General features: G+C 37.8%; 2 protein-coding genes across 2 annotated transcripts in view; one reads left to right on the forward strand and one right to left on the reverse strand.

Annotated features, from left to right (window-relative positions):
- Nucleotides 1-12,741, reverse strand: part of eys (eyes shut) — a 76,551-nt gene extending 63,810 nt beyond the window's left edge. The window contains exon 1 of the mRNA XM_064679078.1: nucleotides 12,109-12,741. The gene's annotated coding sequence lies outside the window, so the exon portion shown is untranslated. The remainder of the gene's footprint in view (nucleotides 1-12,108) is intronic.
- Nucleotides 1-15,570, forward strand: part of LOC135426090 (MKRN2 opposite strand protein) — a 78,466-nt gene extending 62,896 nt beyond the window's left edge. Inside the window, exons 3-5 of the mRNA XM_064679079.1 lie at nucleotides 13,184-13,660; nucleotides 14,571-14,757; nucleotides 14,842-15,570. Coding sequence (XP_064535149.1) covers nucleotides 13,347-13,660; nucleotides 14,571-14,757; nucleotides 14,842-15,225 — 885 coding nt within the window. The 5' untranslated portion in view covers nucleotides 13,184-13,346 and the 3' untranslated portion in view covers nucleotides 15,226-15,570. The remainder of the gene's footprint in view (nucleotides 1-13,183; nucleotides 13,661-14,570; nucleotides 14,758-14,841) is intronic.
- The last annotated feature ends 1,578 nt before the right edge of the window (nucleotides 15,571-17,148 follow it).

A 17,148-nucleotide genomic window follows, 5' to 3' on the forward strand; every position in this document is an offset into this window, starting at 1 on the left:
CCGTATAAAATGCAGTAATGACATAATACCCTAGCTTTTTTTCTCCTTTTATCTTACATACATATTATGTTCGGCAATAATTTCTTGGACTTCCAAAATCTTCTTTAGGGTGTGTAAGGGACGCGAGAAATTCAATACCCAAAGCTCGCCTACATTCCGCCCGGCTTTGTCTCTCGGTTGGCGCAGAGCATTTCTTTGTTTGCCATTTCAAATTTTTTTAAGGATAGCTGCACTGGCGAAGCAGTAGATATATTACCCGCATATCCTGCACTGCAGCTGCAAGATTAAGTGCCAGTTCAGGCCGTGCGACTTTGCGACCCGATACGCACACACATACATGCATGATACAAGAATATTGCGTACACGTCACGTGATACAAGCAGCTCAGCAGCAGCTCAGCTTTTTTAATGCGCCCATAAATGCGAGAAGCTTTCTGCACCCATAGCTCCTGCATCCTCCTATATAACTTCTTGGCGATGGAACACGCCTTCGTAGTTGACCCAACATTTACTTTTCGGCATTTGCGTTGCTTCTTTATGTTTTTTTTCCTTTCTTTCGTCTTATACCCTGAACCCACTGAACAGGAGCATGAAGGGTATGATGGACTTGTGCAAATAAATGAAAAAAGGCAGATGGCATCTCATAAAGTTTATTTGTCAATCTGTATTATTACGATGCTATGTAATGTTTTTCTCGATAATTCCCATTTTCAAATTTTGATAAATATCGGACATGGTTTATTAGGCACAACTTTAAGGTGCTGAGATCCAGACATAACAATTTAGTATGTTTCAGTATCTCATCTATAGCTTATGATTATTTCACTTTTTATCTACCCACCTTTATAAAAAAAAAACAAATGATTAAAGGAAGAGCCTTGTGCTCTGGTATGCTTTATTTAAGCCCTGAAAATCTCACATAAATCGGATATGTATATGTGTGTTTTTCTGGGTTGAGGGTATCCCTTAGTCTGATATATCTGATTAGAGCACGCTTCCGTGTTTCTTTTCTTTTCGTAGCTGTTTTCTAAATGTGTTTTAAAAGTGTTTCGGAAAATCGCCGTTGATTTTCAGTGTTTTTCTTTACTCTGTTTGTTGTTTCAGTGTTTTATGCCCCACTTTTGTGGGAGTTGCGCTTGTCCTCCTAACTGGGTAAACACATTTATTTCCTACGCTTGTCCAATATTTATTAAAGCAATCTGTTCCACTGGATTTATACAAAAATATTTGTTTTGCAATTTATACTGTTGTTTGAGTTCTTTTTTTGTTGCTGTTAAGAGGAATTGCTACTTATTCCAGTTAGTTATTCTCCATTGGGATTGTGGAGTTTGTAGCAACTGATTTGCCACTTAGGTGGACTCTCGAAGCATTGAAAGCGACAGGTAAAATATTTGTTGTATAGGCGTAAAATGGTTTTGAACAAATCTATCTTAAAGGCTAAATATAGAGCTTTAAAAACATTTCCATGCTTTTCTGTAAAATAAAGCCTGTCCGTATGTCCGTATGAAAAAATGAGTCGATCTCAGAGACTTCAAGAGATGGTTTCAATGGTTTCACCCCGTTTCCGCGAAATTAACAAATATCGCCATCTTGTTTTTGGAGCTTATATATGTATGGGCACTTATGGGAGTCGGGTAGTCCCGACTAGAGTACTCGTACTTGTACTTTCAAAACGACCAAAAATTAATGTCTGACTTTCGGTTATTAATATCGTACATATGCTTTAGGTACAGAAATTAAATTTAATTTTATATCGAGTTTTTTTTTTTTATTATTATGACGAAAAAGCGAACGTGATATATTCGAGTATTGCTTTAATAGTTAAAGTAAAAGTTACAAATTCGCAATATCGCTTTACATGCGACTTTTTTAAAGAGTCTAAAAAATGTGAACTTTCCTATCGATTAAGTTTCCAAGGGGGCTAAAAATGTTTTTATTGTCAGAAATGTGGAGTATCGATTTTCACAAATACTTTTTAACGCTCAACCATCGTTAATCTTGTTGAGAAAAACTGCCCAGCTACTTACGTAAAAACATTCTTCGAGCTTTCTCAATTGTTTCTTGTGCTTTAATCATATTTCACTGCTATTTCTGATTACATTTTCTGGTTTCATTTCTTTTCCTTTTCCTTTGTGGTTGGGTGTTGGGAAAAGAACTTTCACGAATTGTGTGGGTTTATTTATCAAAAATCAATAAGTGCGCAAAATACTTGTATGCCAACGTGAGCAGCCCAAATGTATGCTACATAAATTGTTGTACGTAGCGGCAATTGCCTCTTACGAAGCCCGCAAAATCTCGCCGCCAAACCCAATAAAAACGCCAACACAACCCCACGAAATTTAACATAAACAGTATAAAGAATCTGGCGAGGGCTGAGAAGGATGATGGAAAGGGGCTCGTGGGTAATTTGAGATAGGCATAAGACGATGTGGTAACTGCATGGATACATCGATTATACATCCGCTCAAGAACTGGGCTCCGATACTCAAAGACTTTGCTTAACTTCTCTACAAGAGGGAAGCGAAGAGGGATCCACGTGTGTGTGTGCGATGCGTGCGTGCGTATGTGTGTGTGTGTGTTGCAGCTGCGTAAAAATGTTGCATGCCGCAGGACGCTTTCGACAACGTTGGCAGACAACATTTGCCAGTGTTTTTTTTTTGTCGTAGTTCGTGCTGGTAATAAAAGTTTTTATCACTTTTAATACAATTTTTTTTCACTCTTGTTGTTGTCTCTTTGCTTATTGTTGCCCACTTTTTGTTGTTTGGTGGGCGTGGCACACATATATATAGTGTTTTGTGTTGTGTGCTAACGCTTGTAATTAAAATTTGTGCAACTCCAGTTGACGCCTGTGCGCATATTTACGTGAAACACTGTGGTTTGCTTTATGTGTTGGGATAGGTAATTGACAAAGTAAATCAAGTTAATTTATATGCAGCTCTTTAATTTGCACTTTATTTTCCTTTATGCTATATACTATATGCATCGAATTTTATACCCTTCTAGAGGGTACTATAATTTAGACCTGAACAGAAACAACTGAATAGAATATAAAAAAAATATTTCTTGCCAAAATGTAATATTCCTCAGTATACCCTTGCAGAGATTAAATAGTTATAGTTGTTATAGTGAATGTTGCCCTGTTTGCAACTTTTGAATAAATTTATATTTTTAAAGGTATCTAATATATTTGTATAAGTTATGTTTTTAATTTGTAAAGGTATTTGAATTTTCCACAAAAAAAAGTATTTTACAGAAATGATTACAAAGAACTCAATATCTCTTATTGAGTTATTATTATAAATCTTTTTTTAAGTAAAGGAATTTGCATTTAGGTTGCGACAAGCAGAAAAGGCTTGTTAAATTTCAAAATGAACCAAATTGACAATAATTAACAGTGAGACGTTGGCCGAGGGGGCTTTTGGTTAATTTAATGACATTTTAAATAAGCCGGACACGGACGCTCTAAACATGTTCAATTACCAGCTATTTCCAATAAGCTGCAAATTAATGTTAATTTACGTTCGCCCCCAGACTGGGTTCACGGGGGGCGGCGCTGCCACGCCCTAATTGCAATATTTTCGTCTGATTAAGCGACATCACGTAGCTGCAATTAAATTAGCTTACAAAGTGTGCGGAACGTTGGTGAAAAACCATTTTGGAAAAGTCAAGCGCTTAACATTGTTGCTGTTGTTGTTGTTGTCGTTGTTGTTGATGTTGGCAGCATAAAATAAAATGCGCTCAAAGGAATTCACTGGCGAAAAACGCGCGCTGAGGCAAGTTAATTAAGAGTTGGCCAAAAGGCAAAGACGACAAAAGGGACGTGCATCAGCGCTTGCGTCATGAAACAGCCAACTGTGTTGTTGTTGTTGTTGTTGGTGGTTGTTGTTGCTGGTTGCTGGTTGCTGCTCCTGTTGTTGGTGGTTGTTGCTGGTTGTTCGTGGTTCCTGTCAGCAGTTGCTGACCAAATGAAGAGCTGTCCAGGCAAACGCTTATGTGTGTGCGTGTGTCTCTGTGTAGCAGGATAACAGTGCTAGGAGTAGGGGAAGGAGGAGCAGCTGTTGAGACTCGCAAATAGGCGCCGTCAACCGCATGTCCTTTGCCGCTGTTGAATGGCGAGAATTGTGGTTTAAATGCGCTACAGATGTTTTTGTTGCCTTTGTCTGGGTTGTTGTTGCCACCACTGCCAGCGACTGCGTTTGACTCTGATGATGTTGGCAATTGGTTCGCGGCTGCAGTCCTGCAATTCTCGTTGTTGTCAATCGGCAACTGAGTTGTTCACGTGTGTTGTCAATTGCATGTTTCGCCATATGCATTACATACTTTGAGGAGCTGGCTTTAGAACAGTTTACATCTTCTTTTAAATAAAAACAGGAACCACACATACTTGGTTATCCCGAAGGCAAATGTGGCTGAGTCCTTAGGGAAGTTGTGAAGCCAAAGAATTGTTGCCTCGTAAAGTAATATTTATGTTATAAATAATCAAAGATCTATTCTATATTGTATATCATATCCGCCTATAGCTGTCATATGATTGATCAGTCGCTGCCTCACATATATTTAGGGGAACAATTATCTGTTCACAAAACTTTTCATTTACACAATTCTCCTCACATATAAGACCTTAAGCCAGAAACCTACAAAGGCTATTTAATCTTCGGCGTGCCGGAGATACAATGTTTTTTATTGCTTAATACAAATTCACTTCGCAAGGTTTTATTTAAATTGAAATTCCTATTGAAAATCTCATTAGTTTGATTGTATTAAAATGTATTGAATGGAAATTGCAAACAAAGTGCTCAACAAAAATTCAGAAGAATCCGTAACTTAAGAATCTTCGATGTCAAACTGCGCGCCACAATCACAAAGAAATTCTTTTATGGTTATTTGATATAGTGTCGAGCTCACGCTGCGTTCATAAATAACGATAACTTTATGCGTTTTTATTACGCACACAATTTTATGTGCAAATACGAGATACAAATACAAAGATACAAATATATCTTGAAGGGGCAACAAAGTAAGTTGGTAACTTGATACACTTTCACTTCTGTGCCCATTTAAAGTCGCTGCAATAAATAAGCGACTTACTCATATTTGTGTGTGTGTGTGTGTGTGTGTGTGTGTGTTTGTGTTTGTGTTTATGTGGGTGGGGGTTCTTTGGCGTAGGTCTGCGAGACACCTTCACGGGCTCACTCTTGTATTGGTGCGTGTGTGTGTCTATATTTGCCAATACCAAGTATTTGGGTTAGTAATGCCATTTACGATTAGTTGGGCCGAAACGCTGCATTAAAAGAAAGGCATAAAAAACGCGAGCTTTGTTGACATTTTATTTTTATACCCTAGGCCCATTGGAAATGGGTAAAATGAAGCGTCACAAAAGCTAGAGACTGTAGAGAGGTGAAATTTGAATTGTATAGTATATGCTCCTATACCAGACATAGAACTAATTTATAATACATATATTGATTGATATATCCTCCCATTTCATAACATCGATAAATATCGATTTTGAGACATGGCTTTTTAAGCATAACTAGAAATATTTTGTTTGTTCCCGCATTGGATATACAGATTATTATGGAAGTCACTTCCTGTCCCCATTCTCCCCGGAATCGAATAAAACTCACATGTAGAGCTATCGCCTTTCGCTTTGGTATATACCTATGACAGCTTTGAAAATTTCATAAAGATCTGACTATAAAAATTGAAGTTAATCAATAATGCTTTTTCCATACAAAGTTTGTGGCAAAGGGAAAGGAAATGAGTAGGCCTTTCTGTATGTATATAATTGTTTTTCTGTGTATGTATTGAAGGAAGCTAGAATGCTTGCAAAAGTCAGCTTTAGGCTGGGTTCAAGGTATCTGCTAGTCCGGCACACCCGACTAGCCTTTTTTTCTATTTTTCTTTGCTAGCAAATCCGTTTTCAATGTAAGCCGTAAAAAGCCAGAGAAATATGCTGTCTACTAGTCGTATCTTATAAAAGAATGGTTCCCTCTGGAACGAACCAGCGAACGACAGAACGTCTATTTAACTAACTGTGCATAATTCATAATTTAATTAAGAATCCAGCGAAATGAAAAAAGTTACACGGCACAAAGACATGCGCTTTGGACTGTATAAGTATGAGTGTATGAGTGTGTGTGTGTGTGGGTGTGTGGGTGTGTGGGTGTGTGTGTGTGCTGAGAAGCCCCGCACAGCTGTTAGCCACGTTGGGTTTACGCTTTACCCTTGTCACTGAGGAGAGCTTGCACAGCAGTGTGTGGCACGAGGGCAGCTCGGAATCGTGTGGCGAGCACTGAAATGGCCAATGCTGCAGGGCCGTAAGTCAAACGAGGCGTCAAACAAATCTGCTCACCCAAGTGCCAAGATTGCTGTGTGTGTGTGTGCGAGTGTGCTTGTGTGTGGGTATGTGGATGTGGGCTTAATAGTCGACGCAAACTCACAGATTTAATGACAGGTGCCAGAAATCTTGAGGGCGCATCACATTCAGCTGAATTAATAGCAGGCACACCGGACGTTTGGGGTAGCCAAAGTAATTGCTTGGGCTAAAAGTGCATTTAAAATAAAATAAATATGAGAGATATGTAGTTTGTTTGTCAGGAAGTTTTTACTGCAGTATGAAATAGACTTTTTTCCGACATTATCAGTTGTTTCTTTTAAAATAATCTTCTTCTGCTCTAAGACTACGTTTTGAAATATCAATTTGTATTTCTGATATGGGTTCTTAAGTCGGTATATTGTGCTCTTTTCATTGGGAAATTCATGGCGGAATAATTCGCTAAAAAAAAAAATCAGGTTAGGCTGCTGAATCCCTATGGCTTCGAAATCGAAGGAAAAATACATGATTAGATTAGGCAAGTGCGGTAGTTGAGCCCAGCTTGTTCTCTATCTAGTTTTAATTAGAGCTGGACAGGTACAGAAGAGATCAAACTCTGTCTCCGAAATCGTTAGAATACTGCTTCACCATCTTCATCCATCTCTGAAGATTTGCAGCATTTGTTAACAGATGTCGAGTAACACGAAGTCGCTTGACGAGAATTGATAGCTACTTAACTGCTCAACATTTAGCTACCTGTAAATTGCGATAGCCGATTCACTCTGAAAAGTTCCAATAGACTGAGATATTTTTACGCGATTTTCTAGCCTGTATAGATCCGAGTTGGATGGAGTTTGTTGGCTCTAAGGGACTAAGATTTCAGTCCTTTCTAGCGGTAATAAGAGTGTGAAAAGGGAAAGCAGCATCTGGGTCTTGTTGCGGGGTCTTGAAGATTTCCAATTCTGGTATAATATGACGCAACACTGGCACTTGAACTTTAATAAAATACATTTTATAAAATTACTTTAAGTTTAATTTGTTGCTCCTTTGTACACATTTCAAGTATAAAATTGTGTACGATAAAACGCATTAAAATCCACTCGTAACTAGAACGAAGGATCTAGCCCTGAAACACACGCACACACACACACACACACACACACACACACACACAAGTGGTAACTCAATGACAACAAAGACTAAACTAAATTATGTGTTTGGTTGAGTGAAGAGGAAGAGCAGGATGGCAACAAATTGTGAGCCTTAAATTTTATATTTCACATGATTTAAACAACAGCAGCGACAACAACAACAGCAACATTGATGCAACTCTATGAGTTGGTGTGTGTGTGCGTGTGTGTGCGTGTGTGATAGAGTATGCTGGTGTTGTGCGACCAACTTGAAATGAGTGTCTCGCAACAACAACAACGAACAACAACAACAACAATGGGTTGTGTCGTGCGGAAGCGGAAACTTCAAAGCGCGCACACTTTGGCCTTGTGAGGAGGCTGCCCAACTTGTGGGCGTATGCCGAGGGCATGGCTGGTTGATATGGTGATGTCAGGTCTGCTGGGCATGCATATCATACATATTTTGAGCGCACCTGAGCGCGTTTGTGTCTCGGAATTAATTCGCTTGCGAGTCTTCGCTCGAGGAGCTTCTCGGTGACAACGGGCCACGGATAACTTTGTTGTCAATTTGGCTTATTTGATTTGAGCCTGGTCATGTTGTTGTTTTTGTCATTTATCTGAAGCACAATGATGTAACACACCCAGATGACAATAACTTTTTTTTAGTTTTTAATTTTTTGTCTTGGGAAATGTCCTGACGTCCTTAAAGTCTTTGCTTTATTTGGGTTTGCAAGTCGCTTTTGCCCTTTTCGCTCTTTACACTTCAAGCTTGAAACATTTCAACTCAGAAAAATATTTGGTAAATTGAAGGAACGAGCTGTTACTGAATTGACAATAAAGAAATTTGTTAAACCTGAAAACAAATTATTAACTATTTTTAATAGTTAGAAGTTATAGTCGACAATAAATTATTATTTAAAGAACATACTGATTATACCCTTGAGAAAGTTACTAGTGCCTTGATTGGGACAAGTGAAAATACATTTACATTTTCCAATCACGCACGTTTCCTAAAATACACTAAATAGCGAACAGACTGGTTGTACTCTAGGAAATTGTTTTGCTAAAAGCAATAACTCCCAGATAAATAATTATCATATGTATTTTCATTTTTTGATGTGATATTATCTTTTTTTGAAAGATCCACGCAAGCTGAACTGTTGAATGAAAAGTTAAATATCGTTAACTAAAAAACAATCATAAAATTTGAGTTTTAATAATATTAAAATTTTGAACATAATATTTTATTTAGCTAATTTTTTTTAATAATAGTTCATGTAAATTTAACACAATGCATTTAAGAACATTTTTAATATAAATTATTATATATATAATAAAAATTTAATTTTGGTTCCTCAATTTCTGAAATTTTTATTTTAATAGCTGTCTTAAATGCTTGTTAAAAAATGTTGTTCCTAGTGTATTCTAGACAATTTTTAAACATTTTATTTTGGGTTTTAGATAATTTTATAATAGTAAATAATAATTTTGTAGTAGTAAAAGGTTTACTATAAGTTTTTCTCTTATGGCCCATCGCCCTCTCCCTCTCCCTCTCTCTCTCTCTTTTTAGCTGAAGATATTTCATGCTTTACTTTTTTTCCAACAAAGTGACAAAAAGCAGACAACTGTGAGAGCAACAAGAATTCGTTTTGCTTCGCACAAATGTATCTTAGCATGTGTCAAAAGGGGTTCATTTTAAAGCCAGTTCCTCAGTTCCTGTTGCTCTTTTTGCATTTCTTTTGGTATGCTTTGCATTTTTTATATGCTTGTGCTGTTTGTTAGAATGTTTCATCAGGTTCTGCTTGACATTGTGCATAAATATTTGATTTCTAAATTTTGCGCGCACTTCACGTTTTACTCGGCCAAATTGTTGTAGTTCCGTGTGTGTGTGTGTGTGTGTGTGTGTGTGTGTGTGTGTGTGTGTGTGTGTGAGTGCGAAGATCTCACTAAATTCACTAAAATGCGTGAGTTTTTTCCTCTTGCTGCTGCCCTTTTCATGTTTTCACTGGGCAAACAATTCGCTTTGAGAAGTCCTTGGCCAAAGGATGCACGCTGTAATTTCATTTCTAACAACTGCTCCTAAAAGTCATGTGAATGTGTGTGTGTGTTGTGTGTGCGTATGAGTTTTAGGGGGGGGGGGCGTGTTTGATTCGCAGGATAAAGTTTGTTTGGATTTCTTAGCTCGCACTTGAGATTGTTGTTTGTTATTCCTGCTGGTACCGTGTTGCAGCAACAACATAAAGGAAAAGAGATTTTCAAAAAAAAATGTGTGTCCTTGTCATATCTGTTATTGCATTTGTTTCTATACCCTTTTCGAAAGAAAGTATTACAATCCTGTCACGACACGTGGGACTATATGTCAAGCTTATAAATTCTATCAAGATGATAAGATTAACCGATTCATATTCTGAAAAATTGCCCTTAAATTGATTGACAAACAAGAAACTAATTTTTTTAATGATCTATATCTTTAAATGTGTCAGTTACATCTTACATATATAAGAAAAACATATATAAAAAATTGCATCAAAAAATTGAATATGCAATTTGTTTTTATCGTGTGCATCACATATTCTTAGTATTGGCAAGCTAAGGCTTTTAAAGCTTTTAGTTATTTTCGAAATAAGCAAAGCATTTTTTTAGAGTTCAGCAAAGACAAAAAATGGTGTGACATATTTATATACATTTAAATAAATGACGTTCCGAAAACTTCTGGAATAAATTGAAATTATAAAGTCTGAGGAATACTCTTTAGATTTCCAAGCCAATTTCAAAAGCTATGAGTCTTCATTTATTTGCAAGAACATAATAAATTTTCACGAACTCATTACATTTAGATCGCGTTAGTTAAGGCTTTTCTTTTATAATTGGGTCAAAAATTGTATTTTTTTTAATTTAAGTACTCAAACTCTTCACCTTGTGCGTAATGCGGACGCATATTTCTGCAAAATGTAAGTCAACCAATATATTTTATACAGTTAACAGATTAGTTTCACAATTTAGTGCTCTGCAAGGGTATTTTATGATCGATGTGCTGCACGTTCTCGTTTTGCGTGTCCCTGTTCGAAAGGAGTCAAGTGATGCTCTAAATGAAATTTCTCAAATATATTCTTCTCAGCATTACAGTTATATTTTGTTGTTGATTGTTTGTTTTGCTTTTTACCTCCTCAGCAGCTACTTCTGGCATTCGGCTTTTGCCAAAAGCTAAAACAAATTGAACTTTTCACTTTGTAAATGACTTGGAGCAGCTGCCGTTGCAAAGCTTTAAATTGAGCACAGAAATGATTTAATTCAAAATAAACAAAACTTATTTTTAAAACCAATTTGCATGAACAAAAGATTTTAAAATTGCTAACAATATTGGCTTAAAAAGTTCTTTTTATTTATTTAAAATTTTGGGCCATTTTCCGTTAAAGACATTTGTAATTTAATTTTTTTTGTAAGTGATTTTTCCTTTTATTCGTCATCATTTATTTTCAGTCTATATATGCACTAGCTTGTATTTCCCGGTGCACGTTTCTTGCTTCAAATTTTACATTACATTACGTTAATTTTCTACCTCGAACTCCCACGTCTTAAGTTATGTTTTAGATAGATACTTAAAAATGATTTTGATGTCCTTTGAAAAAGAACGCACATTTTCTCGAGGGGTAAAGCTTGAAAAATGAAATTTCGTTCATACAAGATTTGGCCTGTATTTCCCATCCATGGAGGGATACATACATACACCGAACTTTCCCTCCATCAGATAAGTTAACAATAGTAAAAATGTCAGCTTTCTAGATCTTACGATTTGGGTTGCACTTTGAACATCAATCAATCAGTCGGTTAGTCAGTTAAGGCCAAACAGTTTTATGAATGTAAGTTTCATCGAATTCAATCCTTTATCAAAAACTCCGACTTAAATTTAAAAGGTTTAAGAGGTTCAAATTAAGGAAAAATTCAGGGAAAATAAATTTCGAAAGGTCTGTGAAATTCATATGAGAACAAAAAATAAACTAAGCAAGAAGAATTACAGCATTTATTATATAATAATTGCATTTATTTGAGTTTAGTTTAACTTCCAATTCGAGTTTTAGTTAATTTGCATTTAAAACACATAAGTCTCCATTGAAACACAGCCCACTTTAAATTTGATACCCTTTTTTTGTCAGATATGTACTTTGTATCGAATGTACCCATATCAAAAACTGCTCAGCCTGGCTGTCAACTTTTAAAGGGTGAACTTTTCGAACTGAAACTTGGCCAAGTAATCAATTCAATTTACGCCCAAATTGCCACGCCCAATTTTGCCCATTAATAAGCAAAGCGATAAAGTCAAAACGATCAAATTGTTGAAGCAAATTTTGGTCAATTTCTTAAATTTGAGTATTTCTTGAACGTTTTCTTGTCGCATAGATGAAGGTTTTTGTTGTTGTGTACTTGCGGCTGCCAACTTCGGATATCTTTTGGCGATAAAAACAAAAATGTCACATTTAACTTTTCTGACAATGTTGACAACCGCAACAGCAGCAACAACAACAACAACAACCACAGTTAAGAAGAAGCAGCAACCGCAAATCTGCCACCGAAAGTTGGTGGGAAATCAGTTAACGCATTTGAATTTGTTTGACTTGGCCTATTTTCGTTGCATTTGATTTGAATTTGTGCTGTTTGTACGTACCAAATCGGTTTAGGTCATTATCCTTGTGTTATCCTTGCGTTACTGGGCGTATGTGTGTGTGTCCTTTTTTCGGCACCTCATCGATTAGCCAAGTGTTGCCATGCAACAAAGGCGGCCGCTTTCGAGCAGCAGCGGCACACACAAAAAACTCAGGGCAGGCGGAGGGAAAACCGCATTAACTACACACCGAACCGGACAGGGGCGCGGAGTCCGCGGGGTCAGGATATGCTTGCCAGGATTGTCGTAGAAACCGCAACGTGGTGACACAGACACAAACAAAATGTTGCACGTAACTTGGTGACGAGTGTACTGCAAGAGGCTTTTGTTTATGTTTTTGTTCTGGCAGGATAATGCCGCATATCCTAAAAGCTTGTCCAACCAATTATCGTACAATTTTGCTGTTGAAATAGTCAGAGCAATCGAATCCTTTTCGCGCTGACCGCTTGTTCGAACACACGCGAGCACTCAAAACAAGTCAAGACTATTGCAATTTGAATAATAACAATTAGGTTTGTTTATTATAATGATGATGATTATGTTGCTGATAACAATAAGATTTCACTAGTCGTATAAACGGAGTTCAGCTGTCACCTGCGACAACAACACGACCGACTGCTTACACGGCTCGCCGTCAACTGGTCCCGCCTCGAGGTTCGGGCTAACGCGTTGCGTGAGACCCGCAGCTACAATGTCTGGGATATTTGTCGCTAGCTGCATGTTATTCACCACACCAAACGAAATGCAACTTAGGGCTGTTCTCTCTCAAGCTCTAGTTTGCGCGCTCACTGCCTCTCTCGCCTTCTGGTTGCTGTTGTTTCCGTAGTGGTGAGTTTGCGCCAGGAATAAATTTATAATTCGTTTTGAGGTTTGTTTTCATTTTGCCGGTTTGTTTACGTTTTTGCCTTTTCACCTTAGCCGGCTTTTCAATCTTTTGGCATGTGACAAAGCACATGACATATTTGCTGAAGATCCACAAAATAATATCACTTATTGGAAAATAGCTGGTTGGTCACACGAATTTGGTCGTATTTCGGCTGGATCGGCTTATTTACAAGAAATGCTTGTTTCATTGCAGGACTCCGTAACCAAAAGAGCCAACGACACATCGCATCAATAAGAGGAGCAGAGGAACAGTTGCAACTACTACAACAACGTTTGGTATAGACAAAGGGTATCAATTAAAATACGGGTGCAAGCTGAACAACCTAAGGAACGCCCAACTTTCCCAGGAGGCAGTCATGCTGGCGACAACAACTACAACAACAACACCAAGCAGAGCAACTAAAGCCACAATTACCTCAGATCCGGGCATTCTGTGTTTTCATCACTGCAACGTGAAAGTTTTCTGCTTCGTCCTGCCCCACACCTGTCCCCATTGCAATGAACAGCTCAATGCGGATGCCAATACCGTTCCAGACACATCGGGAGCTGGAAGCAGCAGCTCCATGACTTCGACGTGGCTGCTGCCCTTTCGGCTGCCCTATCCATTTGTGCGGGCCACGCAGCATCCGTGTGCGATTGTCCTGCGACCCTCCTCAGGCGACTTCCTCAAGTGAGTACCTTACCAGCATACGATATACAGTCAGATATCGCTTCCCCAAGGGTTCAGATGGAACTAGCTGACGTTGCCCGGACAAGTACTTTTCGTTAAATTTTAGCTAAATATACCTTTATCTATAAAAAAAAAGTTTGAAGCTGATCTGATGAAAAGTGAAAAAAATTGCAATCAACAGTTTCGACCTTTTTGTCAGATATGAAATGGTCCCTTCGAAATTGCCGATGAAGTGGAAGATTGAATTAACTTTGTTTAGTGTCCAACCATCTGGTCATCTTGTTCGTTCCTGTGAACGCGAAAACTAGGGGCTCTAAAAAAGGAAAACATATTTAAGTATATATCCGCGTAAGACAAGTTCCTCTTCCCTTAAGTGGCTGGAAAATCGCAAAAGTTTTCGAGTTAATCTCTTCAAATTTGTCAAGTACTCCACAGGCTAAGATTCAACGACACAATTCGCACATTAATAAAATAATAATAACAGATCTCAAAAATTCGAACCGAAATCTGCAACTGACATCCAGCGTGTACTGTTATATAAAGTCCTCTGTTATCGAAAATAATGTTGTCTTATGTTATATGTAGCATACTTTTGGTAGTTGATAAAAAAAACTTGTGTTTCGCTGGATAAAAACTTACTTGCAAGTAGCATATATTTTTGAATAGGGAAAATAACTCGTATTAGATAGAGTTACAGCTTTTAGATAAATCCCTTTTTATGTTGTTTTGACAAGCGCGACAGCAAACAAATTTGTTGGTCGGCATTTTAGAAAGGCTTAGCATGGAGCATGGCGCTTCTGTGTAAGCCCAGATCCCAGAAATTGCCAACAATTTTTGGTGGCGAATTTTTCGTTTTTGCATCTGTAATATGCAAAATGTGTCTGATGCGTTTTTTGGTGTGCTTCCGCAGCGATTACAGCAACGCCACAGATTTGCATATCGCGGTGACCACATCCGCCGGCGACATTGTCGAATTCGATAGGGACGGACTGCAGCGGCATCGGCGCGACGATAATCCCCGCGACTGGTGGCAATCGCTGCTAGTGGGCGATGTGCCCGAGTCCTGGCACTACTACTGGGATGAGGTGCTTGAACAGGTGAGTGCTGCTGCTGTACCCAGCTCTGCTCCTCCGATACATGTGAATTGCATGCAAATCTCTAAGCTGCTTCATCCCCGATAGATTTGCGCGCAGTCAGCGCGTTGGTCCATTGAACGCTACGAGGAGAGCAGCCACAACTGCTACACCTTTGTGCTGGCCTTCCTGCAGTCCCTCAACTATGCCCAGCTCAGCGACGCGGCCCGCACCAAGACCAGTTTCTGTGAGAAGTTCATTGTGCCCAGAACGACCACGGCTGGCAAATACATCTCGCTCTATCGCAGGCTCCGCCTGGCCGGGGTTCATGTGCATCGCCAGCAGCCCAAGCAACGGCCCTCCAAAACGGATATCTCTGATGGCAAAGATCTCAAATTGGCCAACACAAAAGCCAACACCAATGGCCAAGTGTGCGGAAATTTAGGAGCACGTTCTCATCTACGACAAACACTCTGCACCATCGAAGAGTAATCGAAACTTTACATGGAATTGAGAAAAGCTAAAACCTTATGCTATATAAGCCTTCGATGAAAATATTTGCACTGCTGCAGAAAATCATGGCACTATCGGTGGGATCGATAGGAAAATTTATCGATGATAAAATGGGTAAAAAATGTACAGAGGTTTTGTGCAAATTTATCAGGAGCCGAGTCAATTTAGCCACGTTTTTATCCGTCCGTCTGTCCGTATGCGTGAACACGACGATCTCGACGTAGGTTCTCCTAGTGCACGTGCACGAGTTTGTTTCCGATAGTCGATAACTTTCCCCGTTTAAAAACAATCGATAACAAGCGATATCAAAATCATTGCTTTTAAGCAATTCCTTTAGTTTTTTAAGCTAGAGTCACCATTTGCCGCATCATTTGCCACGTAGCTGCTATAATATTATATAAGGATCAAGAATCTTTCAGTTTATAGCTACTGTCACCCCGTCTCCGCAACAGCAGATCAACCCTCTAAGTCTTTTTGCTTGTGTAACAATATACAAAATTGCAGAATTCTCTGCAAAGCATTTTTAAAATTTTATTTATTATGTCCTTTCCTCAAATTCTTGGACTTAACAAAAATGCTTAACCATGCCATGACATTTTATTTTGGATTTTCATCGCTGAGCTGAGTTATCGACAACCTCTTCAAAATATAACAGGAAACAGTCAATTAATAAAGTTACAACACTTTCAACAGACTATCGAAAATCTATACAATTGATGGTGGCCGCTTAAGCCATTGAAGACAATCGATAATGTCACTATCGATACTTTTGCAGCACAAGTTAAATAATTACGAGATGAAATTTAAAAGGCTGTCAATTCTTTTATAACATACATTTCAATTATACTTTATACAATTAAAGCAGCAAACTATATTAACAAACATAATTGCTGCTGACTTCTCGATAGCACAGATAGACACATCAAGTTTGCCGATTGTTTAGATATCGATATCGATACCGTTAATCCTAATCATTGTATTTGCAGCACTATTAAATATGCTTCATTCATATTTCAATTTAGTTACTTTGTTCCTACAGTATAGATAACTTTGTATTATTCTCAATGCCAGATACTTTGACACAGAAATTTCAATATTTTTCTTTGATTTATATGTAAATGATATTTATTTATAAGTAAATTTTCTTTTACGAACTATCACCTTTACTTTCTTTTTGTTTTACTGGTAGTTTATTAAGAATGAGCGAAATGAAAAAATTGTATTTAATGTGATTTTAAATAGTGATTTCAAAATAAATTATGTACTATATTTTATTTACATTTAAATTTTTTTAATCAATATGAATTTCTCCCTTTTTGTGAACATTAAAAGTAATGTGAAATAACACCAGTGTAAAGAAATCGTGAAAATGATTCCAAAATTGTACCCCGATTTCCACGATAAAACCCAACCAGACTTGGCAAAACATCATCTAAGCTCACCGTGTCTGCGTAAAGATATTTATTATTTTTATTTATTTATTATTATTATTATTATTAATTATTTATGTTAGATAATTAATAATGCATTTATTAGACTATCATAAATGTAGCTAACGCCATCTATGGGTCACGATCGGCGGTGCACGAGCGTAAACATTTTTATTCCTATCAAAGTCCTGGAAAAATTTCCCTGTGTAATTATACGACTGGCACTTAGTAGCAGACTTTAATTGTAGCAGTTAGAACTAGCTGATTAAGTGGCATACAGGTTTCGAGCGAAAACTACGTTCAGCTTGATTTGCAAAGCCCATTAATTTAAGCCTATTTTTCAATTCGCCCAATGTGCTATCAAATATAAATCAGCTGTCTATGCATATGTGAGGTAATTAAATTGCGGAGAGCGGAGAGACTAGCCTCGCTGCAGTTTCGCCGAATTATTTCGCTTCAAGCGTCGGCGGTG

This window comes from Drosophila montana, unplaced genomic scaffold, assembly GCF_035044405.1.
Source record: "Drosophila montana isolate Dmon_TW-CO22-7 unplaced genomic scaffold, ASM3504440v1 contig_1964_1, whole genome shotgun sequence".
Lineage (NCBI taxonomy): Eukaryota > Metazoa > Arthropoda > Insecta > Diptera > Drosophilidae > Drosophila > Drosophila montana.